General features: G+C 39.1%; 1 protein-coding gene across 10 annotated transcripts in view; it reads left to right on the forward strand.

The window, feature by feature from the left end:
• The window catches only part of ARL15 (ARF like GTPase 15), a 225,568-nt gene that overhangs the window by 55,505 nt on the left and 146,783 nt on the right, over nt 1-23,280 (forward strand). For 9 of the 10 annotated variants that reach the window (XM_075137595.1, XM_075137600.1, XM_075137601.1 and 6 more), the window contains one exon: nt 22,482-22,626. In XM_075137595.1, the coding sequence (XP_074993696.1) occupies nt 22,482-22,626 (145 nt within the window). Of the gene's footprint in view, nt 1-22,481; nt 22,627-23,137; nt 23,267-23,280 lie in introns of those variants that run through there. The other variant, XM_075137605.1, reaches the window with a different exon arrangement.

Below are 23,280 nucleotides of genomic sequence, written 5' to 3' on the forward strand. Positions count from 1 at the left end.
ATGGTGGAAACGAGGTGGTGTAAATTTCAAATAGCTGAATTGCAGTGGCGAGCTTTGGGCTTGAACATGCCAGAGCATGTTTTGAAAATGTTTTCCTGTTATAAGGATATTTCAAGACCAGCAAAGGGAGTAATGGGATGATGAAAGGATCCAGATGTGTTATAGTAAACTGTATATTTGGGGAATGCTGCCACTTAATGAAGAAACAATTTTACAAAATACTTGAATTAATTTGCAAGTCGTGTCTGTGGTATGTGCTTTGGAAAGTCTCTCCCCTGTTTGGTAAGAATAATTATTACTGATCATGAATAAGAACAAGAATTGGATTAAATACGAAGCAATTTTATAGACAGTTTTATTCTCTGCTCTTGCTATTTTTCTTGCTTGAAGGAGCTTTGTGACGTTGGAAGAAAGTAAATATATCTGGTAAATATGTAAATAAAAAGTAATATATAAATATTAATTGACGAGAATCAGCTCCAGGAAGTCAGAGCTGGTTCTCCAGCAGGCAGTTCACTACTCCTGCAAAATACGCCTGTGTGCCTTGTGCACTGTTTTGGGGGTTCACAACCTCTCTGCTACACAGCAGCAGTGTACCACTGAATCTTGGAAAAAGCAGCTAGTTTATTCTTCACAAATCCATGGTCAGAGATTGTGATGGTGTAATCTTTGTTTATTGGGTAGATTTCTGTGATTTATGTGTCCTGAACATGTTTGACTGTTACACAACTTTCCTCTGTGCGAGTTCTTCAGTGAAAAGAATATAAGATATCAGAGAAACAAATCTTCAACAACAGAATAAGAATTCTTTTCCTTTATGCGGAGAAGGCTAGACCTGTTCTTTTTTCTTTTCTTTTTTTTCTTCTTTTTCTTTCTTAGGGATATTATCTATGGCTACTGGGACTAATAGTTTGTCAAACTTTGTCTCGATATTGTATTTTCCCATATCTCAGTGGCAACATCATTTTCTGACTGTCTTTAAGGAGAACAAGAGAAACATTCCTGGGTTTGATTTTTTTCCTGTGCTCCAATTTTATCAAAATAAGCATATGTTGCATTGAGATATTTTAATTAACCAGTTAATTTTCCATATAAACTTAAAATTAACTAATATTAATACAGCATTTAAACAGTTGAGTAAGCATTTTAACTTCACTGTAGTTCTATTCTGCTTTTAACTGGATGTTGTGAAACATGTACCTACATACAGTAAATACAGGTGTGGTTTTTTTTTTCCCCCTAAGACTCTTTAAGTTATACTTGGTTACTTTTTATTCCTTGTTCATAGTGCATTAGAAAACCTTACCCAGCCTTGGAGGCTTTAGATGGGATATTTTTCTTTGAAGTTTAAGAATTGAGATTTTTCTTTAAGTGTACTTCTGGTTTTATTTTGATATGGTGAAAACTTGGGATGAAATCTTACTCCATGCTGTCTTAACCTGTCTCAACTAACTAAAAGATTTTACATGGACAGTTTACATTTTCAAGAATGATTACTTCTACAGCAAGACAATAGAGTATTTATATAAGCACTGCTCACTTGAATGAACGTCGCTTACTGATTTTAACATAACTTTCGTGCTTATTGGAAGTGAATTTATCAGAGGTGGGCTAAAGGGTGCACACTGTGGCGGGGTTTTTTTGTGTGTTTTGGTTCCTCCCCACCCCCAAAGTCTCATTTTGGGGCAGCCTAAACTTACAAAAAGTAAGAGGGGCTAATAACAAAATATTTGGCCTGGCCAGCTTCCCAGCAGGATGGCGTGTGGTGCTACCCGAACTCTCAGGCGTGCCTGAGGCTGGTGTATTACAAACCGTTGTCGATTCTGAGAGGCAAAGACCCTTGGTGCCACAGCGAAGGACAGTCTGCTGCGTGAGGGTAGAGAAGGGCTGGAGTGGAGAAGGAAAGCTTGGGAGCTGCTGGTTGGTGGTGCCGGGGACTGCCATCGTAATGGCCAGAGACGCTCTCTCCCAGTATGTCCTTCTAGAAAGAGGTGGCCCACCGGTGTTACCTAACTCTGGAGATGCGCCAGCAGCGAGACTTAGGACTTTTTGTTGGGCTTTGTGCTTGGGGGAGTCACTGTCATTTTATTTTTTTGGAGGAGATTTTGTTGACAAGTGATTAACTAGGAAAGAAGGTGCTGCCATCTCCCCTCTCCTCTGAAAGTGAGGAGAGAGAAGTGGGAGCGGTGCGGAAACAGTCCGTGGCAACTGGTGTGCGAGGCATGGAGGCAGAGGCGTGGAGGAAGTGGTGAAAAGCAGGTGAGCAGCTGAGAGAGGGGCCTGGTTTTTAAGGGTAAATTGAGGCCGGCCTGCCCTGCCAGCCCAGAGGCGCCAGCAGGACCTGCAGCTTGCCTGCCCTGACAGCGGAGCTGGGGCACTCTGCCGCGGGGCGCTGGCTGGGCCACCGCTCCCGAGACCCCGGGTCCATCACCCTCACCCCAGCTGCAGTGCAGCCTCAGGTTCCTGCCCCCGTCCCTCGCGGCCTGCGTCTGTTCAGACCTCGAGGGAAATGGGGTGAGGGGGAGAGTGGAGCTGCTTGAGCTGACCTTGCATCAGAAGAGGAGTCCTTTAGAGCCACAGCCTAATTCCCCTGTCAACGCACACCGCCCTCACACCCAAATTTACGAGTGTTTTAAATCCCAGCTAGCTGGCCCAGCTGGGAATATAAACTAGACCTCAGGTATTGTTTTAACTCAGTCTGGCAACCTGCCCACTGTGCGAATGAGGATACCAAATAGATCCTTCAGGGCTGTCCCACAGCTCTCCCAGAAACACAGGCAGATGCTTGAAGATTCCTTTCCAATTAATATGGGAGAAGGTTCTCTTCCCCCCTTACTGTAAAAACAAAGCAAAAAAAAAAATCCCGTTGTCATACACCTCTAGAGATGTTTTCACTGGTAAGGAAACAGTAACTTGGGCAGTGGCTACTCACCCTGTGAGTAAGCTGATGCAGGTGCGTGGGTTTGAGCACCTGGGCAAAACTGGCAGTGAATCAACATGCCTACATTGGAGTGAGCAGTCTGTGGAGGTCTATTCAAATTAATAAGGTGTTCAAGCTCTTTTGAGGGCCCTCCCCACCGATGGTAGCTTTGTAAGGGCACTGTCAACTTACAAACTCTACTGGTTGGAAAATGTTGTCACCTAAGACTTGTGTAGATGAAAGATCAGAAGAGAGCTCTGTGGACTTTGTATTGCTTTCACAGGGCAATTGAGGCTGGAAGGGATCTTGGAAGGTGTGTAGTCCAACCTTGTGGTCAAAGCAGGGTCAGCTTGAGGTCTGACTAGGTTGCTCAAGGCTTTATTCAGCTTAGTTCTGGTCTTGAAAACCAAGTGGAAAAAACCGTCAAGGATAAGGACTGCAGAGCCTCTCTGGCACTGCTGCACTGTTCCCATGGGGAAAAAGTATTTTCTTACATCCAGTCTGAACCTCTCGGGTTTCAATTTGTCCATTTTTTCTTGTCCTCAGTCCATTTATAGCTTCAGAAAGTTCCCAGGGCATTTATCCAGATATCTCAATTGCTTTAGATCGTCTCGAAGATTATTCTGTGTTTGTACTGTGAGATTTCTTTTAGCAGAGGGTGCAACTCAAGACTGTAGTGTGATTTTTGAGCGTTGGCACATTCAGTATGCCACATGTAGTATAAGTACAAAATAAATTTGAACAAATAGAAATTTGTACTTTTGGCAATATCGTCGACTGAAACATAAGGAAAAAATGTGACACCTGATGCATTTAAATTAACAAATGCCTGTTCTGAAAGCGGGAAATCAGAATGGCTTTGTAAGTAACAAAGGGAAATGGATTTTTTTTTTTTTAGTATGTGCTGCATTTAGGGCTCGGAGTTGAGAGACTGATTTTAATTTCACATAGGAAACTTAGGGCATCGACAAAGACGCTAAAAAGCCAACAGAACCAGAAGACAGCAACATGTTAATATGCTACTATTTTCACATAGCAGGGCAGCCTGAAATTCATGTTAAAATAATCAGCTGTATGAAAACAGATGTCTTAATCTTTTCTGCTCTCCACGTAGATTTTTCTTAATGACTATCAAGTAGGTAAGTGGTGTTTTCAAGCTCTGTTCATAGATTTCTCTTTTGTTTCTTACGGCTTTTTGATAGTAAGTACATGCTGAGCTACAGTGTAGTGTATGCACAAGTTGCAGCTTAATTAAATTTGATTTAAAACCAGTTTAGGTAAGTAAGAACTAACCTGTGTGTGAAGATTCACTGACTTAAGTTAGGCTAACTTGCATCATGTATATATATAATGTACGGGAGTAATAAGAATCCACTTCTTCATTTATGTTTGCTTTCTCTTTGTGCATTATCTGTAAGGGCTTAAGTATCCCTTGTTTGAGTTAAGCTGTCTACTATGGCCTACTGTCTACTGAGGCCTGCTATGGCTGTGTAAGGTACATTACTTGTTTTATTTTTAATCAGTAAAACCCCACTTTTGAAAAGGGACAATGTTTTATGTTCTCTTCCTCTGCCTGGTCTGGATGTACTGGAGCTTTTGCTGTATTGCACAGGATCTACAACGGTTGCTTTCTAAAGCCTGTGCCTTAGGTAGTTGTTTTTCTGCGATGGTACAGTAGCATTCTTGATGTGCAGAGCTGCATATGAATAGCCAGTATTAAAAATCTAGCATCAAGGCTGCAAAATATTTTTTAATACAAGACTTGACTAACAAATGTACTGTTTACTGAAGTGAGTAGCTTCTTTAATAGAGCAGAAAATTAGGAGTAGCTGGAACAGGGAAGACACGGGGAATCTAAACTGTGGGATGGTCTCTGCCTTGTTTTATCTACTTACTTATTTTACCTCTGTTGTATTAACTGCTTTCCAACTGGCAAACAACAGAATTGCGTAAAATAAATGTCACCTTTTTTTTGGCCCCTCCCTGCTCTTACTTCTATGTAAAGCAGTATTTGTCGCATTTTTAGTAAGCTTTCCATGCAACTTCTTAAATTTCATTTTTTGTTCAGATAAAAATTTTGCAGGCTTACATGCTCAAAATACATGGTAATGCTATACAAGTGCCTACTGAAACTCAATGTAGTGCTCTGAGATGGCGCTTTCCATTTTTCTGTTTGTAGGCATTGAAACCGTTCCTATAATCACAATGCTATCGCGAAGGAAATTTTGCTGAACTAATAATTGTTTTGCAGTTGAGACACCACCACAAGTATTTCGCTGCTGAAGTCAGCTGCTGTGGAAATGAGCCTCCCTCCCCTGATTTGGCCCATACCAATGATCTCTCAACTGCCATCATCACAGAAATTCATGGGGAAACGGATCCACTCCCACTCATTAGCATGAAATCAAGCACCAGATCTTGGAAAGAATCTGGTAACAGACCAGCAGGCAGCCGGGCGCGGGTGAGCAATCTCCACGCGCCGCTTCGCAGGGCAGGCTGCCTGTCGATTCGGTTGGAACACCTCATCCATGGGGTGTAGCACTTGTGATACTCAGCCTAGGGGTGATGAATACATGGATAACTATGCTTGAATCCACATTCCTGGAGAAGGGGTGCAGTCTCCTGGACAGCCAAAGATGGCAAGAGTTTTTAGCTACTGTTACTATGTAAGCATCCAGGAGTACTATGAATAGTTCCCAATTAAAAAAACAAACCAAATTCCTCCTCTGCTTTTCAGGGTGTGTCAGTCCTTTCAGTAGTCTGATGTGGAAGCTGTAGCCTACCAGTGTCTAAAATTGGCAATTGCAAAAGAAAAAAAAGATATTGCCCCCCAAACAAAAACAAGCAAACCCCCATGAAGGAATGAGGCTACACCATAGGTAAGGTTCTCTTGTTCTTCATACGTTGGTTTTAGTGGGCCCTACGTACATGTAGTGTGTGTTGATACTGAAAATGAAAACTTGGCCTTTACCATGCAGTACAGCTTAACGTGGCATGATGTGACTAGGAGAAGCGCAACAGGGGAATAGCGACTTTTCAGTACTGAAACACTTTTCTTCAGGTGTTCGGATTGAAGCATTGACTGAAGTGAATTAAGCATAATTTCTTGTGTTATTAGGCTATATAAAAGTACAGAAAAAACAATTGGAACTTGCTGCAGTGTTCTAAAATCTCTTCCTACAGACTTATGCATTAAAAATTCTATAATAAGAATATTTGAATATTAGCTCAGCTGGTAAAGATAAAAGTTTAATCGCTAGATGGTACTACAGGAGACTTCACCGTCATGATACTGAACGTCTTTAAAACTTCTAGATGCTCAGATTTCTGAGTGAAACTTTCCACCTTGCCACAAGTCCCAAGTTCCATGTGTTGAGAATGGGCAAAGTTGCGTGCCTGTTCACTCATGACATGGAGAATATCTAATCCAATGAGTACGAAATGCTAAAAGGTACGGCTGACATTTCTGGGACGTAATAAACAGTGTAAAGTGGTTGAAAACTGCAGGATCGTTATGTCAATATTTTTTGAGGGGAAAACGTAGTTTGAAAGTGTAAACTGAGATTGCTCCCTGTGACAGAACAGAAAATAAAAGATTTTGCTCATTCATTTTTGAAATCTTCTCATTTCTTGTCTGTTTTGGAAGGGGAAGATTCTGCAGTGTTAGCTAAAGCAGTATTTTTTCCTATGCATGGGCAGTGTAGGAATCAAGAAAGATTAGGACATATGTTTTCTTTGTCAATATTTGTTTTCAATATCAATTTATAATGGCAAAAACGATGACATCAAATTCTTTAAAAACAAATCCATGCAATCTGGTTTTTGTTTTCACTGTCCTAAGATATCGGTGATGAAGCCTGTTTTTAGTAAGTAGGTAATAAGCCACTGAAATAGCTTTAGTTGCTGAGATTCTTTCTTGGAAGATTGATTAAATTTTTGTATATACTACAGTAACAAACTAGATCTAGAGTGCAACCAACACAGGAAACATTACAAGCCAATCAGTCTTCCACTCATGATGGTTCTTACACTGAAACTAATGAATACGGCAGAAATTCGGAATGCAGAATAGGACTGGTATGACTTTTCAAACATTGGAATTTGTGGAATGGTAAGCGTTAGTGATCTTGCTTGTTTTTTAACCCTACTGTAACTGGCAAAGTATTTCTTTTAAAGTTTTCTGGAGTTCTTACTCTGCTGACCAGAGACACAAAGTACACAGACCAAGCATATGGAGACGGTCTTATTCTGCTTTAGAAGGATTAATAGTTTCAAGTTAAGATCAAAAGAATGTCCAATATGTGTAACATATCATGCATCTTAATTTATCTTAAGCAAATACCACATATATAACATTCAAGTCCTTCACTTGGCATGTTATCGATGCAGAGGAGTTAAGAGTTTAGATTTTGTCTGAGCCACAAGGTAGTGTTAATTCTTGTTAAAATAAGTCATCCACAATAAGCACTTAAGGGAAATTCAAAGCTATTACAGCAGATGGCCTGCCAAAAATCTTAAGTCATTTCTGACAGTCTAATAATGTTAAATTCTTTGAACGTGTAAAAACGGGAAAACTTGCAGGTCTAATTCCTGAAAATGTGGGCAGCACAGAATTGTATGAGAACGCCGATAAATGAGTTGCACTGCAAATTCACACAGTTCTTTGTTAAGTGCAGTTTGATTTAATAGAGTGTTTAATTGTTGATAGAAGTTCAGCAATTCCTCAAGGGAAGAATATGTTTTTGTTCACCCTTAACGAGTGTCTGTGTGGCATCTGCAACGTAATTTTTTTTATCACTGTTTTTGTCTAGTCAGGTACCACCAAATTATTTTTAACCAGAAAATTATGAAAAGGACTTCGCTCTTCTAAAATTCCACATATGAGCTGTTTTTCTTTTCCAGATGAAACATGCATGATCGTGCAATGGTGCAGTACCATAATGCTGCTTGTGTAGACCTTTTCAGTTTCTTTTTACTGCAGCCGATCTTTCCCACAGCATGACTTTTCTGATCCTTCTGAATCCACATAGCTTTAAAATTATGGAGTGAAGTCCAAGTCACATGCTTTATACAGTTAAATTTTGCTAAAATGTCTATACTTTTACCCCATTTTGTATGCTGGTAGGTTCACTAAGGAAATTCTTAATTTCTTGCTTCAGTATTATTTCAACTGGAATCTGTGGTATATCAAGCTGTCCCTGAAGGATTTTCTTCTGTGTTTATCTGACACACAAGAAAAATTTTTCTAGGAAATACCACTGAATAGTATGGTTGATTGGAGTAGAAAATATGTTGCTATTAGGTTGGAATGTAATGCTTAGCAGAAGAGAAAAGCAGTAGACAGCAGGAAGAAGAATCATGATACATTTGTCATTAAAATACTTACAGTGTGCCTGGAAGTCCAAGCAGGTTTTAATGTTTTTACGATGGACTTCATATGTATGCTTAGTGCAAAAATATTTACCTGGTTTCATACTATTCACCACTGTGCTTATTGCTGTCAATGTGATTTTTCTAATGTGAACATTTCCAAATCAATTTATGGTCTGTTGGAACTTTATCTTCATCTTATTTGTAGAAGATTATTTTTCCTAGGATTTTTATTGGGATAGGACTTAACTGTTTTTACCATTTAAGGCTGCATAATGTCCCCAGCTGAAAAATCTTCAAACATTTAGACTACAGCTTGATAATTCATTTTGATTCCTGTTTCTGGGCAAGAGTCAAATATGAGACTTCTAAGCTCAGCTGTGTCCTCTTACAATAAACTACTTTAAATTACTCTGGTTTCCTTGTACTAGATGGACATTGCAATCATGTTCTTGTATTTTTTGTTGCCTTTAAGAAGGAAACTAGCACTGAAATTTGCATCTAGTCATTTTTTTAGACCATGTTTCTATTCTGAAGGACTTTTTTCTTTTGAACTACATATAGGTTGAATCAGTCCCAAAACCAAATTCCAAGTCTGAACAAAAAAATAAAAAAAAGCCATATAATTATTACTTCTCTTTTTATGGAATTTAGATTTTGCTGCTTTACACACATTGCACTGTGGTTTGGATCACATTGGACTTCAGTGGTATTTCAGTAGAAGTAATACATTAGTAACAACATAGTTTTCCCCCTTCCTGCTAGTATTCTTAGGTCTTTTTTCAGCTCTTTGGCTGAATTCTGCTGTTCATGCTGACATTATCCTTAACTTTGTGAGGTTAGCTACATTTAAAAATAGTTTTAATAAAATTTGCTGGCTTGTTTATAAGAATAAAGTTAAAAAATAACCCAACTCGCTGCTAGTTTGTCAGTTTAAAAATTTAGGCAGTGGCACATTAGTTTTGGAAATCACAGTTTGCCTCATAACAATCAAAGACCTTTCACTGTTTTTTAGGAAAATACATTTAGATTTGTGAACTTGAGACAGCATATGTTCACTAGAATTTCATATGTTTTTCTTCATCTTGAACTGTCTGCCTAAGTATTCTGTTCTTTTCCATCAAAGTATCTCCAGGTTTAGACAGTGCACTTAATTGCTTAGAAGATCTAAGGTGTTTTAGTTTCCTGTGGTAAGGAACTTGGAAAATTCAATAGGAAAACAGTAGCTGTTAACAAATTTTCAGATTTGAGCAGTGTAGTTGGTAGGGACAGGAGAATTTCTGCTTCAGCATTCTGCCTAACTGGATAAGGCTTGAGGAATGGTCAGACTAATGCTTTTTTTATATGTTGCTCCATATTTTTTAGTTTGATTTCCTTGGCATTCATCAGTTGAGGATAGTGACCTGACACAGATTGCAGGTGTTTCGGCTCCTCTGTTGCAGGAGACATAGAGGCTTATACTTTACATTGGGCACCAGAAATTTTGCCTCTTGCCAGAGAACTGCAAACAGCATGTTTTTCTCATTTATAGAGGCTTTATAAACTGCTTGTACAAAAATGAGTAGAAAACATTCTTTTGCAGTAACTACTTCCAATTCTAATCTTTTTGCTCTCGACCTGCAGAGCTGGAAGTGACTGGAGACTTGGAGGATCTCCTTTTTTTCAATTCCTTTGGTTCAGTATCTATCCAGAAAGTCCCCTCTACTTCCTGCTCGCTTGTGCAAGTCCAAGGAGGTTGTATGTAGAGGTGATGCCCCACTACCAACTCTTATTCGGTTGGGCTGTGGAGTTTGGGGCAGAGTTTTTGCTTTCTACTGCTCTGCAGAAGTAGTGTTTTGATTGGTAGTAGTATACCAGCACCTTGTGCTTGTCCTTGCTCTGCAAATGTACCACGTGAAGGTTCATCTACATGCATGATATGCATGATGATTCCACCTAGGTATGAGATAAGGATCCTGAGCAGCCCACTAGGAAACCAAGGTTTAATGTCTCTTAATTTCATGAATGTTTGTGATAAGACATTTGTTCTGAAATACTTTTTTCTTCAAATGTCCTTTTTCCCCTGCTTGTGTAGCTTGCCATTTCTTCCCGATTAAGCATTGATCTCTTTAAGGCATAATTTGTGATCTTTTGTAGTAATAAACTTGACAACATGAGCTTAAGAATTTCTTGCAAGGATGTGGAAATCTGATCATTTACATATTTCTTAAAGAGGAATATATTATTATTACTTAGGAAACTAAAATACTTCGGTACTTGTTCAGTTATTGTGATCTTTATTTGACACGTTCTAGCGCAGTTAGTTTCTTCTTAAATCCTACACTTCGTAATTTTATTACCCAGTAACATAATCAAACTGTGCTGCACTCCTTAATCCTTGTATAAAATGGTATGATATATACTATGCCTTATCATATCTTTTCATTGTTAAAAATTGGAGAAATACTGGTGAGCTGTGAATGCTGCTTCTTTAGTGAAAAATCTCGGTGGCATGAGAACTGTGTGCATTTCTTCTCATACTCTCTACATGCCTTGTGCTTCAGAAATACTGATCTAATGATATGTAGGTAATGGGCACTTACTAAAGTTTCACTGTAAAAGTTGTTTCCATATCATACCTTTATATTACAAAATCCTAGCTTCCAGTTCTTCATTACAATTCTTTAATAATCTTAGGGTCAGTCCTTAGGGAAGTGAATGTAAAAAATTAAAAATGCTTTAAACAAGAAGGTTGACTTAAAGCCAGTGTTCTGTTTTTACAACTAGTCATATGTCTTAGTCTCTAAAAGACAGCTATCTTCCATTTCTTAATGTCTCACTTTGAATTATGCCACCAGCTCCAGATTGCTTATGTTTCTCTGATAGACTCTCATCATTATGGCAATTCTCCCTGGTCCTCAGTGAAATTTTCTCTCTAGCCAGCAAAAGGAGGAGTTTGCCAGCTTGGCAAGATTTACGCTGGTCTAAAATAAATGGTAAAATTTTTGTTCCAGTAAGAAGCAGTGAGTCAGTTCTTACTCAGGTGTCTGCAGCCTCCTTAGAAAAAGTATTAAATCTCTCACAGCTGTGCGTTAAAGCAAGTGAGGGACTGAGCACCCCAGAGCTGTGCTCAGTTATCTGAATAGCATGTTGAGTTTATTTCTGCTTGGATTTATGATTGTATTTCATCAACATAAAGTATATTCTTAAGTAACAACCTGTTGCTTTTTTAACCTAAGAGAATTTTTATGGAACTATTGTGTAATAATTACCTGAAAAAACAGACACCCAGCACACTGTCAGTGAAAGCAGTAGCATTGGGAAAGGGGTGGCACAGGAAGGTTTCAGGCTGAGGGCTTTTACTCCCTTTTAAAAGCATGCATTTGCTAGAACTGCCTGGATGCTGCACCTACCCAAACGAGAAAAATTTGAATCCCCTCAAAAGGTTTTCAGCAGCTCTGAGACTAAAAGCTGATCTTTCTAACAAAAAAAAAAAAAATTCTGGCATAGTGATACCTTCTTGTAGTTCGAAGTATTTCATGCCCCTTAACTGATAAAAAGTGGTTGTAGTTTCACCAGGAGAAACTTGTTGGTTTGGGCTGTCTGCACTGCAGAGAGGACATGCTGACATACCCATGAGTAGACATAGCTGTATGGCAGGCTGTTTTGTGATCAAGGCCACAATAATCTGTGTTTTCACAAAAGATAAAGCTGGTTCTTGCCAGCTCCCATTTTCCCCAAAAAAAGATAAAATTCAGCTGTGGCTTTTCAAAGGCAGCTTAACCTTTAAGTGTGTCCAGAATTTATCTACAAAATATTCTTTACCTTTTCTCTTTTTTTTCCTGCCTAACTCAAGTAGATGAATAGGTATTGGTCAATATTTATTTAAAAAATCCTTGTTTGAAGAGATTAGTGTGGTGGTTGTGTGGGGTTTTGTGTTTTAGTTTGTTTGTTTGTTTTTGTTGGCTCACTTTAATGGTGCAAGCATATGAAAACAGCTTATATCTGTAGTTGACCCATTGCTCTGTATGATCCCTTCCCTGTCAGCTGAGAATCCCCATCTCAAATTGAGTTGTGTTCCCCAAACATTCAAGCACTAGAAGCAGAGCACCTGTTGGGTTTCTCTTAAAGGCTGCATAGTCCTTGATCCATGTGTGCTCAGCAGTGACAAATTTTGACTGTTGCTAGATGAACAAAATAGCCAATAGAGTCTTCATAAGCAAAAAGACTGGTGACAGCTGATAAACTTGGTCGTAGGTGCAGATATATGGCCAGAAAAAAAAGCCAGACTTGCAACTGGGGAGAGGAGAAATGCAAAATGACTGTGTTGGAGCATGAGATGTTTTCAATGGCTGAAGTTTCTCAAACCTAACTCATTAAGAGTTTGATTGAGGCAAAAACTGTTTTACATTCAAAGAGGCTCTCATTGATTAAAATTTGAAGAATTTTTAATGGTACTTGAGATTCGTGTGCCTTCCTCTAATTGTGTATTTTGGATTAATGTTTTTGTGTGGGTCGGTCTTCTGTTTCCTCCCACAGTAGTAATGTGCTGTGCTAGCCAAGTAAAAATCTTACGCTATATAAGGGGTAAGAGAGGTTCCCGTATATGTTACTGCATATTTCATATTCCCTAGGTCTTTTGGTCAAAATAGATATCCTCTTAGAGGTTCTTATTTTTATAAATATAGCATACTGAGAAAGCAAAATGAAAGGGCATGTTAGAGCAAAATCATTCATAGGGAGCCTAATGAATAAGAGATGCCCATAGCCTGCAACTATATAATACTACAAATTCAACGATGGAGATTGATAATGCCATGAACTGGTAATAGAGCACACCCGTTAGGTCTCCCATTTGCATCTCTGCCATGCTGGTGTAATTCTTACTCCATGTTCTAGTGTTGGAAGGCAGTCTAGTCTTCAGTGTTGCAAGCAGAAGAATTCTTTGGCCAGAAGACTGCACTGCCTGCAAAATCCAACTATCCTTGTTCTTCTGTCCACCTTCTCCTTTTATCTAAATTCTCCCATTACTTCTTGTTAGACTGCGTGTACACTAGTAATGCTTCTCACCCTTGTATTTAAACGTTAACTGCATAGGCTGTTTCTATTTTAGTAACTTTGGTTACATCAGTCCGCGCTGGTATCTTCTTTCCCTTGCCTCCTGATAATTACAGAGTAACCAAACATTCTTTGGTTTGCTAACTTCTTGGTTGGGTAATGCCTAAATTTGCCATGGTGTGCTTCTTGTACTGTATGAGCAAAGAGACAATTATTAGCTGGGACCCCTGAGCAGGTAGGTTTAAAAGTGACAGTTGAAACTGTACTTTTGTTTTTAATGTACTGTCACACTATAATAATTTTGTTTAATTTTGCAAAATAATTCTAAAACTCTTTCAGGCTTTTCCTTTGTCAGTGGGTCCTTCTCTCCTGTTCTGTTTTTTTTGTACAGATTTTCTTACTTTGACTGATAGCCACAATCTCTTTGTACTTACTATTCTACCTCAGCTATGAACATGTTCAGTAAGACCCGACTTTATAGAAAATAGTCTGGTCTGCTGTCCTTAGAGATTTCTCCTCTTTTTTCTCAGATTTGATGGTAAATGTTAGTTTTGAAATCTTTCATTAGAAAGAACAAGACATATCCTGGGGCTTAATCTCAGAGGAAACATTGCCTTAAGTAAACATTAGATACGTCTTCTTTTTCCCTCAAACACACTTGGAGTTTCTGTAAGTTCCTTTGCTTTTTGATACTTAGAGACATGCACACAGCCCTGGAGCTGTTTTCTTTTAGTTATGATTATGATGCCCAACAACTCTGGAACCGTGGACTAAAGCTGGGTGGAAAAAATTCTCTGGAGTTTGTCTGTTTCTGTAATGTTACTGATACAGTGGGTGGATGAATTCAGTTCTTGTTACTTTTCTCAGGGATGTATTAACTGGTATCACCTGAATCCCCCTTGAGATCTTCTGGCTATCAGTGCATTGAGGGCACACTTGTTTGTCTTACTTGGCCATTCCTTGTGCTTTTTCCAACTATGTTTCAAATGAATTTGTGTTTATTTTAACTTAATTGAAATTTTTTTGAGGTCCTTTTTGCTACATAAATCCTATTGTAACTTGCAGAAATTTCACTTCACACTTGATGATGGGTTTTACTCTCCCACTGTACTTTCAATTTGCCTAGCAATTTCAGAGTAGGACAGCAGCAGTAGCTTTTCTTTTTCTTTTCTTTTTTAATGTATGGAAAATTCATTTACCTTCCTCTTCATCTAGCGTACATCTGGATTTCTGTTTGCACCTGAAGTGGTTCTTTGATTTTGTTTCTTTGAGTTTCTTTGACCCATTTGGGCATGGGATTTGGATATATCACTGTACTGTTTCCACAAATCATCTTTTTTATATGGTTACAAAAGTAATACTATGTGTGCCATGTATATCAAATATGGATGTCCAGGGTCTTGTGTACCAAATAGTTTTTGGGGAGAAGAAAGAAACAAAGTGTGCTGTTGCATTTAGGTGACATGTAGTCAGCTTTAATTAGAAAAATCAAAGAACACCAAGTGGTCTGTATGCTTCTTTCTGGTTTTGTGATCCCATGTGAGCTTATAGAACACAAGTAATTATTCATGCTATGCTGAAGGGAAGAGAAGTGTTCTGTAAGCCACCTTGTAACACACATGAATCATGGAAAAGCTTTTTATGATTTGGTCCAGAAACTGTAACTTTTAGCAAGCCTGAAAGCTCTAAGCTTTTTTTTTTTTTTTTTGGGAGGGGGGTGTGGGGTGGGGGATATTAAAAAAATAAATAAAATCTATATATGTCTTTCATCCTTACTAGAAATTAGAAGTGACAGGAGGTGCTACATCCTTAACTTTTGCACATTTCAGTGGTGCAGCTACTGCCTTTTTTGCTGGTATTTTCAATGATTCTTCGGGCTTTTTTAGTATGGTTGTGTTTCCTTAGGTTGTGAAACAAACTGTTTGCAAAGGCTTTCGTTCATCTTTTTTGTTGCCTTTGTCTCTTGCTGTTAAATGTGAATGGACTTATGGGTTGAAAGAGATGCGTTACTCTTGTGCAGCAAAACAAATGGAAGGCAAACTGTCAGAGGAGAAACAACTTGAGCAATAATTCTACACTTGATGACACTTAGAAGTGTCTGACAACCCCCTTGGAGCTTAATTTGACACTGCAGTGAAGTGAGCGATTGTCTTCTCCTGTTCAGAGTAGCACCTGTGCATATGTTTGACTGTTTTGCTGGCTCAGCATTGCTTTGTCATAGCCATGTGCTATTTTATTTTATGTAGGCTTTTAAATCATACTACTACACTAAATATCTGAGTACATCCAGAACTTGATACTGTTTTTCTTCATTCTTTCTTCAAGCACAGTGTGAATGGAGTGGAGAGTCATAATTTGGTTTTGCTCTTCTTTCATTTATAGGGAGTGTGCAAGAGATTAAGGTCAGAGAGGCTCATTTTCCATTTTGGACATGAGGTTTTGTGATTTGTTTTGCTGATAGTAGGGAAAGGAAGTTGCCTTACAGCTTCTTCCAGGAAAGTTATATTTTTGACTGCATTTACCGAATTTTTGTGGTTCCTAAAGTCCTGAACTTCTGGATGAAGCCTTCACCCCAGAGCAGTCCTTCTGATAATCAGATAAAACAAATGATCTCCTGCTTTCTGTCCAACTGCTGTACAAACAAAGATACTGTCCTTTATTGTTGTGCAATGTGGCAACCGGCAGCTTGACCATCAAAAACTGAGTTGAAACATTTATTTTATCCTTGAGATAGTGAAGACTTTATTTTCTTGAGAAATCCAAAAGTTGTTCTGAATTTTGGACAGGATTCAACCCACTGTGATTGTATTATCGTCACTCAAAGGAAGAATGCATCGTGACCATGAAGTCTTTTGAAGTGATATGCTCCGAACAGCAGTGTCATATCTGGCTTGTCAGAAGTCAGACAGTTCTTTCTTCTTGACCTTATTTCCTCCAAGCCTTCTCTGCTGGTAGCAGAGTTGTCAAATATGTCGAAGAATGAATAGGGCTGTGTCATTTGTCTAGTTTTGGTACTTGAAGCTGTGTCTTATGTCTTGTTCAACTGGTGACTACACAGGGATGTTGAATGTCATTTGAGGTGTGATTGCTCATTTTGAGACTCCAGAAGTGTGGCTCCTCTGAAATACCGAGAAGTTTTTGACAGGGGTTGCTGAATAATTTCAACCAATGAATCCAAATGTGTTTCTTTTCTTAGTGGTGAAGGGATAATTTGAGATTCCTTCTCCAAACAATATGTTGCTATATAAGTGTCCTGTAACATTTCTATAAGGTAGGACATCACCAGGACTCTGTTGCTCTGTAAAACTGCCTCACTTCATTGAGAATTTGTTTCCCTCTCTCCCATTTTATATTATCCTGTCTTTAATGCCATATATTTATCTGTCTTCCTGCAGCACAGGCTGATAGAAAATTGAAGATGTGGAGGCGCGCGTAGAGGAAGAGTGCTTTTGGGTTCAACCAGCGGGTTGACCACGCACTCACGTTGAATGAGAGGATTACTTTGTCCTTTGGGGGGAGTGGTGCAGTGGGTTAGCAAGCCTTGAGCTGGGGCCCCTCTGTTGGAGTTTGGATCATTAGTCTGTATTGGGGGGAGGAGCTTGAGTATAGCGGTCACTGTTTAATGAGGTTGTGGGCTGTCAAAGAAGGTCATGATTTTAGTATTTTCATCTGCGCTAAACATCACTTCAGGAGAGCAGTGGCTATGTGAGTATTCATTCATCTCTGTTGGTAGCCACAAAATGAACAGCAATCTGTTAGGTTTTGTCCTCATTACTGTTGTCATATAGATGAAGATGAACCTTATCAATCTGATGTTTTGAAAAAATGAAAGCAGTGTCACTGGTTGTGTGTCTTAAAATTGGTAGTTTTTTCCTCCTCCTCGCTTTTCTTGTAGTGGTAAAACCACCTGTGCAGCAGTATGGAAACCGAACAGTCTGCAGCTTTAGCTCACAGGATCAAATGCATAGATTCTATTGTACTAATTTAACATTAAGGTATTCATACAGTTAAGATTGAGTTTATTTAGATAAACTCCTTTTTTCTCCTCTCTTCTAGCTGTGTATAATTTTATTCAGGTGCCTTGAATATTTTATTTGCATTCAGTTATTCCCCTGCTGTCCCCAGTTGTTTGCTATCCTTAATATTATAACTGTCTACCTTGGTTTTTCCTCCACCTTTCACATTATCTCTTCGAGGTTTGCGATTCCTTTGCACTAGTGTGATCTCATACATCATCAGAGCCTGCTGTGTGTAAATCTGACTTTTTTTAATAATGTCCTTGGGTTTTCATCAACAGCTTCAGGTGATTAACCAGTCCTCTGGATAGAAATGTGTGCTGGGTACTAGAAGTCTGTTTGTTCAAAGCTACCTTAATGGAAAAATAAAATGTAAAGGGAAACCATATCCATAAGTATAACCAAGAGGGGGAGGGGAGCAGAGTTATGGTTGAGCTTTCAGCCTTAATTCTGCATTTCAAGAGGTCTGAATGCTTGGTTTGTTAGCATTAGTGTTGCACTAACTTAGAGTATTTTTGCACGAGGATGTGTGTGTTTAATCAACTAAGCATGAAATCCCTTGCTTCTGTTTGTCCCTTTTAAATAGTGGCAACAAAAGAAACAGACAGGAGATGGGTCCAGAACAAAGCAGAAATAATGAAGTATTTCACCCCAAAAAGGAGAGTGAAATGAGAAGTACAGTGAGTAGGCAAAGACAGACTCAATGGCCGAAGGCAGTGTAATGTGTTGGAGAGAGTAGTAATTCAGGGACGTTTGCTGCCCAGAGCTTCAATCTGTGATCTCTGAGAGGCACATATATCAGAAGTGTATGGCCACCCTGCTATGGACACAATATTTAATGCTTTTCCTGGAAGAAATTGCCGTAGGGCTTTAAAGGGACACTGTCTAGCATGGTCAGCACCAAATAACAGATCCACCACTGATTCCATCCTAAAATGGGAATCATTTGGTTGGGATAGAAATCCCTAAGTAGGAGTAGGACTGGCTAACTTCTTCCCTTAGCTCTTGCTTATGATTATATGTGCATATGCAGCTTGCATGCACACATACAACTAAAATGAAAGTAACAGTGGTGCTGAATATTGCACAGTTTTCTGCAGACTGCAGCACCTAATTACTCCCAGTTTCCTGGATAAATACATCCTTTTTTCCAACACTGGCTAAACACATACATTTTTTTCAAGATACTGTATTGTTTTATTTTCAGTACTTTAAGATCTGCTCGTTCATTTAAAAAAAAAAAGAAAAAAAATTAACTCCCAACTCTCCCTACCTGCCTGCTTCTTCTCCCTATCCGATGGCTATAAAGAGTTTTGAGTGTCATGTTCTCAAAAATCATAAAACCTGACACTTTGTTTGACATGTCTCTCCCTTTAAAGTAAGTAAGGCCTTACCATGATAGGATGAAAGGGCTCAGAAAAATTTTGTTCCTTTTTTGTTGCTAGTAGTGAGGCTGAAGTGCATGACCATACCCCAAACAACATTTCAGTGACTATGCCAGCTAGCTCTGCTTGACCCTACGTTTGGGGTAGTCAAATGTTTTCTTTCTGTCCTCTCCAGCACTCCCTCTGAGTGGCCTCATTTGGGTTTGGAGTTTGTTTTATAATACCTAAAAGGCAGCCTTTTATTGGACAGTCACTCATCGAGCAAATCAGGTTTGCCAATCAATGGAAGAGACTTCCAGGTCCATATCTGACAAGTATTTCAAGACCAGTTAGGCTCTTAATTCTAATTTCTCTCATGCACTTTGGGTTGTCCAAATGGAGTGGAAAGTACGCTGGTTTTGGAAAGGACTGAGCCGCTAGTTGTGAATTGAACAACTCTCTCAATGTTTTTGATCTATTTGTGTTTTGGATTTCAGGGATGGCTTCTTTAGTTACTAATACACATTTCTTGCAGTTCTGTGCATTTCAAACTGCACTGTAATACGTGACGACATCTGAAATAATGGTGTAGCTCTAGTCCATGCTTTATAAAATATTTCAGGACGCATTTCCTGTCCATAACCAAAAGCAGAATATAGATTGTAATGTTATTTGCATGGTCAATGACCTATGAATTTTCTACTCTCCACAGATCTTGTGTAGCTACTAGATGCAGCTGCCAAAGTTGTGACAATAGAGGTTTAGTCTCTATAATGGATGCTTAAATAGCCCTGACTTTGTTAGGGGCCAAGTAACTTTAAGCTGCTGAGAGAACAGGAAGGCAGTGATTGGACTGTTTGTATAGTGATATTTCCAATGGAAGAGATGTTCATTGAGCTTGAGTAAGAAGGATTGTGAAGCAAGTTTATAAAATTTAAATACATTATTACAAGTATCCCCTGTAGAATTTCTCATGTCAGCTAGTGGTAAGTGCTATACAGCAGCTAAATTTCAGCAGCTTTTTGAAGCTAGCATATTTAAAGTCTGTTTGCGTTCCAACCAAACAAAAATATCCACTGAAGGAAATTAGCCTTGCACAAGGACAAAGTCATGAACATAACAAGGATAGGGGAATTGTATCAAATAAAAAATGAGAGTGGTCTGGAGGGAGCCATTTCCCTGTCTTCCGGGATTCTGTGTCTGCTGTATCTCAGGAACTTTCATACCTAACTGTGCTTGCTGGTGAAGGATGAGTGGGTGGGTGGTGGGTCTATGTATGCTGCTTTGGACTTGCAATTTGACCTGGATTTTTGATCATACATTTAATCAACAGCATGTAAAGATTGTCTAGACTAAGTTAGACTTAAGGAATCTGCACTAAAGAGGTGCTGAACTTCACAAAACCAGCCTGCGGAGCCCCTCTGTCACCCACAGAGCCTCCATAAGTGTTCTACAAAAAGCAATTATCTTTGACAGAGCTGCAGGTTATTAAACGTTGTCAGGGCCACAAGAGTCGTATCTGGTTGCGTAAGAACTGGTACAGTGTCTGAACAGACAGAAGCACAGACTTTCATCAGCTCATCTATTCCTTTATGTTTTTCAATATGACATCAAGAAGTTGTCGCAAAGATGCCATGCTGACAGGGACAGATTGAATCCTTTTTAAAGACTGGCTGCAAAGGGCCTGACACACAGCCTCAGGAGCTCTGGCAAGCTTCGAAGAATTTTATGTGGCCTTCAGCCTGATATCCATTAAGTGGAAACTCTGTTTGAAGGAGTTTGTGTTGTGCAATAAACTCAGTTAGTCTTTCTCACTTAAGTAACCAGAGTAGAATATTTCTGTGGCTTTGTAGAATCTGTGAGATAAGTGTAAACTGACATCAGTGAATAAAGCTAGAAGGCATTTTTACTCCATTTAGCTACAGACACATGTATAAGGGCAAACCTTGAAAAAAAAATTCTTGAGTCAAATTTTAATAGAGGCAAAGCTTTTTTTTTTTAAATCTGTTGCCTTTGTTCACCTTTACTACTACTGTAAATGTTTTTACTCCTAAAATCTTTCCTATCACATTTTTAAAAGGTGTTGAAGGAATTTTCGTAACTTTCCATGAACTTATCTTTTGCTTCTTTAAACCAATAAAGACCGTTCCGGCAGCCTGTATAATAACTGACCATCTATACGGAAAGAATCCAATAAAAGTTCTGCATTCAGTGAGCTGTCGTTTTATAATCACGTTCTCTTTGGATGACTACCTGAAAGGAGGTTGTAGCGAGGTGGGTGTTGGTCTCTTCTGCCAAGTAACTAGTGATAGGACAAGAGGAAATGGCCTCAAGTTGCGCCAGGGGAGGTTTAGATTGGACATTAGGAGAAATTTCTTTACTGAAAGAGTGGTCAGGCCTTGGAACAGGCTGCCCAGGGCAGTGATTGAGTCACCATCCCTGGAGGTATTTAAAAGACGTGTAGATGAGGCCCTTAGGGACATGGTGTAGTGGGCATGGTGGTGTTGGGTTGACAGTTGGACACGATGATCTTAGAGGTCTTTTCCAACCTGTATGATTCTATGATTCTATGATTCTATGACTTGCTCAAAAAGCCAGAACCCACTATTTGCAACAGTGCCTTACTGACATCTGTTCAGTTTCGCTGCTCCTCCGGTAGTGCTCAATGAGAGATCCTGGGTAGTCGCATAGACAAACTACGTTAAGGTTGTAAAGACTGGATTTCTGTACCTAATGCGGTGATTGGCTTGTGGTTGAGATGGAAGAAAAGAACTGGGACTGTGTAAAGACAGAATGTGAGGAGAGGAGTGATTACACAAATATGTTTTCCCTTCCTTGTTATAGCAGATGTATTCCTCTGATATGAAGGTGGCAGATATTGGGGGAAAAGGTATTTTTGTATATTGGATATCAGTGGGTAATTGTACCCTATACCTTAAATATAAACTTCCTAGTTTTCCCAGAATGGTACATTTTTAGATTTTTACATAAAAATTTTCCATATTACATATAAAGAAAGGTCTGATAAACCTTAGTAAGGGCTTAAAGGACCTTTCGGATAAGCTTGGCCTACTTTGGGAATACTGTTCAAGAGACATGAGCAGAACTCTAAACCGGCTTTGTGTAAAAGTTTTTTATTCTTTATATTGTGATTAATTTATACTTCTTCAGGGAAAGTGAGAGATCTGCATATTTATGGCTAGAACTATGTCCAGCAAAATTTATTTCTTTACAAGCTGTACTCTTCAACAGCTGATATTGTAAGGCAAAACATGACAAAGCAAGCCCAGGAAGGACATAAATGGAGCAAAGTTCTCTGATTCTTCCCAGTGACAACAGGTAGAGCTTGGCCAACAGCTGCTCAGGAGCTCCGCTGATGTTCACACTAGGTATTGTATGAAATTATCACAGGAAGCAAACTCATGCATACCCAGCCGCAAAGTTGAGTAGGGCATGTGCCTATCTTGCTGTATGTGCGCTGGTCATGCGATTTAGGAAATGGGTGTCACTTTCCTCAATCCAGCTCTGTGAGGTTTAGGTGAAAAGTTAACAGGTATACTTATGTTTTCTTATAAAGCTGTTCTAGATTTTAGTTGAGGTGGTCTCAGTCTATTAAGTGTTGATTTTGTCAAAATAGTAAGTTGGAATAATAATTTGCTTCTCTCCAGTGCCTTTAAATTCATAAATTTGATTTTTAGAACCGTTGAATAATTTGCAAAAAAAAGTAACTTCTTCCTTTTGTTTTTGTTTTGTTTGTTTTTCCTTACTTGGCAGTGTTTTAGAGCACTTTGCTGCAAGGGACCGCCACCACCACGACCTGAATATGACTTGGTTTGCATAGGCCTCACTGGTTCTGGCAAGACAAGTCTTCTGTCACAGCTTTGCAGTGAAAGCCCGGAGAATATAGTGTCTACCACAGGTAGGATGCTGCCTTTATTCCATGGTGTGCTGTAACGTTGCCCAAATGTAACTTTTGAAACATATAGCAAAGGTGGTAGGGAACTTCAGCTTAGTTATCTTGCTTTTGAAAGTACCTAATGGATTGCTTTGAAGCTACCATTACTTATTCTTTCAGTGTCTGGTCATACATTATGGAATATCCATGAAAACATACAATGTATGAATGTACTGAAAATCAAAAAATACATTGTGGTGTAATGAAGTAGAACCATTGGAAACAGTGTAGTGTAGACACACATGAAAAAGTTTCTTTCTTCTCTTTTTACTTTTGGTTTTTAAGCAGTCTTGTAATATGGACAGAAAAGAGGAGAATGTGCTACAAAATAGAATGGGACAGTGCTGCTCTGAAACTTAAGTTGGGATTTATTTCTTCTCATACTTGATCAGTACTGCCTTATGGTATATGCTAGCAACCAAAAGAATAAATGTAATGGAAATGTTTACTTCTGGTGGTAGTCCTTTCTTTTTAGATCAGCAAAGAGATTTGTTTATGTAGTAAGGTGTCATGGTTTAACCCGGGATGCAGCCAAACCCCACGCAGCTGCTCGCTCACCCCTCCCGCCCTGCCCCCGCTGTGGGACGGGGAGAGAATCGAAAAGGTAAGAGTGAGAAG

The sequence above is a fragment of the Calonectris borealis genome, chromosome Z, assembly GCF_964195595.1.
Source record: "Calonectris borealis chromosome Z, bCalBor7.hap1.2, whole genome shotgun sequence".
Classification (NCBI taxonomy): Eukaryota; Metazoa; Chordata; class Aves; order Procellariiformes; family Procellariidae; genus Calonectris; species Calonectris borealis.